Here is a 2,660-nt window from a genome sequence, read left to right on the forward strand (position 1 = left end):
GTTACTTGTAACCTACAAGTATAACATATTGCAATGCCCTTAGTTATCATGGAGCATTACAATACACAAGTGTTTTGAAATTGGGCACATTAAGAGTCCGTTATCTTCAGTTTATTTTTTGATTCAACTCCAATAAGTTCAGTTTTTAATTTCCTTTTCACATAAAATATTCAGCTCAGTTCAATTCAGCTCAGTTCAGTTACTCGTAATCAGAACATACCCTAAGAACATGTTTAGACAAAATCAGTTTAGATAAGTTCAAAGAAGCTATCTTACTCCGTATTAGCCATGCTCGGACACAATATTAGTTAACACTAGAAGCAACTGGAGCAAGCCCTCCACAGCCGACCACAGTCCACACCACAACAATGCGTCAAATGAAGAAGCGAGAGAGAAGTTGAATAAAATTTAGGAATGAAGTTTACATGCAATCCAACTCCATTAATCTTTTTGTTTGAAATCCCTTTATTTTCCAGAAATTATTCCCAATCTTCCTCTTCAATCAACGACCGTACTGTATTTCTCAATTCAGTTCAAAAACAATGCAAATTAGGGTTTTCAAATCTCAATTACCCCCTTTCCCTTTTTCACCAAATGACCTCTGTTCGTCCTCTTCCTTCAATCTTACGTTTCAATCAGCTTTTCGCCGCCATTCTTAAACTGAAGCATCTTCAACCTCATTCCATCATTATCTCTCTCTTCGCCCACCTCCATTGTTATGGTATTCGACCCGATAGGCATTCATTGGGTATTCTTGCCAATTCTTACTGCCATTTGGGTCGTATCGATTTCGGGTTTTCTCTTCTTGGTAAACAGATTAAACTCGGGTATCCGCCCGATTGTGTTACCCTTACCACCTTAATCAATGGCTATATCAATAATGATAAGCTCCCATTAGCTGCTCAATTGTTGGATAAAATTGTCGGCTTAGGAATCAAACCCGATATTGTTACTTATGGTGCTATGTTCAAAGGGCTTTGTAGGATCGGCGACAATGCCGGTGCTCTTGATTTGCTTGAGAAAATGCAGTCACAAGGGCATTGTATGCCTAACCTTGTTATATATAGTACTGTAATTGATAGTCTCTGTAAAGATACGATGTTACAAGAGGCTCTGAACTTGTTTTCTGCTATGAAAAATGAGGGTATTCAACCTGATGTTATCGTTTATAACTCGTTGATTCGAGGTTTGTACCATTGTGGATACCGGGATGAGGGTAAGCTTATGTTGAATGAGATGTTGGTAGACAACATTGCGCCGACTGTTGAGACTTATAATATGTTGGTTGATGTGTTTTGTAAAGACGGGAGTGTTGATGAAGCCTATGCCGTTCTTGAGCTAATGATTGATAGTGGTGAGGCTCCGAATATCATTACTTACAATGCTTTTCTTAATGGTTATTGTTTGCGTGGTCAGGTGAATGATGCGAAAAAGATTTTCATGGCTAAGAATAGTTGTGAGCCTAATGTTGTCAGTTTTAATACTGTGATTAATGGTTATATTAAGCTTAATTTCATTGACAAGGCTCTAAACATATTCCAGGAAATGTATCGGAAAGGAATGACACCGAATGTTATAACCTATAATACTCTTATTGATGGTATGTGCAAAGCCGATAAACTCCCACTTGCACTCCAGTTGCTCTTGGAAATGCAAGCTCGTGGAGTTCCTCCAGATATTTTCACGTATGCTTCATTGCTTGGTGGCCTATGCAGAAGTGGCCGGCTTGATGAGGCAGTAGCATTGCTCGAAAATATGGAGGTTAATGGTGTCAAGCCTAATACTGTCGTGTACAATATCTTAATTGACAGCTTCTGTGAATCTGGGCGCGTTAAAGATGCTGAAAATATCTTCTGTCATCTTCTGTCAAAGGGTCTACAGCCTGATTGTATAACATACAATGTAATGATCAAAGGCTTCTGCAAGAAGGGATTAATGAATGAAGCTGATGATTTATTGAGGAAAATGGAGGAAGATGGTTGTTTCCCTGATGATATTACCTATAATACAATCATCAGAGGCTATATTCTCAATCACAGCCTGTCAAAGGCATTATACTATCGTGATCTTATGGTTAGCAAAGGATTCAAAGCTGATGCACACACTTCCTCATTATTTGATGATCTCCTGTGTTATGGTAACTCGAGTTATTAGTCCGATTGCCTGCTTCAGGTATGGGCAAGTTTGCAACTAGAGGAGATTTTGGAGCTGGGATAATCAAATTTGGTGAAAACATCTTCCATTGGCTTCAGAAGTTTTAACATCTTATTGGCTTTTGTTGGAGATTGGTTTTCAGCTTATTGATTTTTTCAATTTAGGATAGGATTGTATATACACACAATACTTGTATATTTGTATACTTTACATTCATCAATTATACCATACTTTTTTGACTCAGAAAAACTCTGTCTAGCACAGAATAAGAGCTTGACCTTCAGTAAGTTTACAACGCACCAGGACAGTACCTTTCGAGCCTACAGACTAACAGATTTCAATTAGAAGTTTAAGAACACATCATGTGAACAGATATGTTTGTTCTTTGACAGTTTTCTGTTGTGTGACGCCTTCCTCCTAGCGAAATGGGTTGTCTTGATCCCAGCAATTATAGTACCGATTTTGTTCTCAGTATTAAGTCCTAATCCGAATGTGGCAATTAGAAT

The 2,660-nt window shown here is 38.1% G+C and overlaps 1 protein-coding gene across 1 annotated transcript; it reads left to right on the plus strand.

Moving 5' to 3' along the window:
* The first annotated feature begins 320 nt into the window (after positions 1–320).
* On the plus strand, positions 321–2,393 carry LOC110701216 (putative pentatricopeptide repeat-containing protein At1g12700, mitochondrial). Its single transcript, XM_021878824.1, has one exon. It carries the CDS (start codon positions 415–417, stop codon positions 2,152–2,154), a length of 1,740 nt encoding a protein of 579 aa, XP_021734516.1. The 5' UTR covers positions 321–414; the 3' UTR covers positions 2,155–2,393.
* The last annotated feature ends 267 nt before the right edge of the window (positions 2,394–2,660 follow it).

This window comes from Chenopodium quinoa, unplaced genomic scaffold (genome assembly GCF_001683475.1).
Source record: "Chenopodium quinoa cultivar QQ74 unplaced genomic scaffold, ASM168347v1, whole genome shotgun sequence".
NCBI classification, from domain to species: domain Eukaryota; kingdom Viridiplantae; phylum Streptophyta; class Magnoliopsida; order Caryophyllales; family Amaranthaceae; genus Chenopodium; species Chenopodium quinoa.

Coding starts and splice junctions, on each gene's coding strand:
- LOC110701216 (XM_021878824.1), top strand. CDS start 415: ATGAAGTTTACATGCAATCCAACTCCATTAATCTTTTTGTTTGAAATC.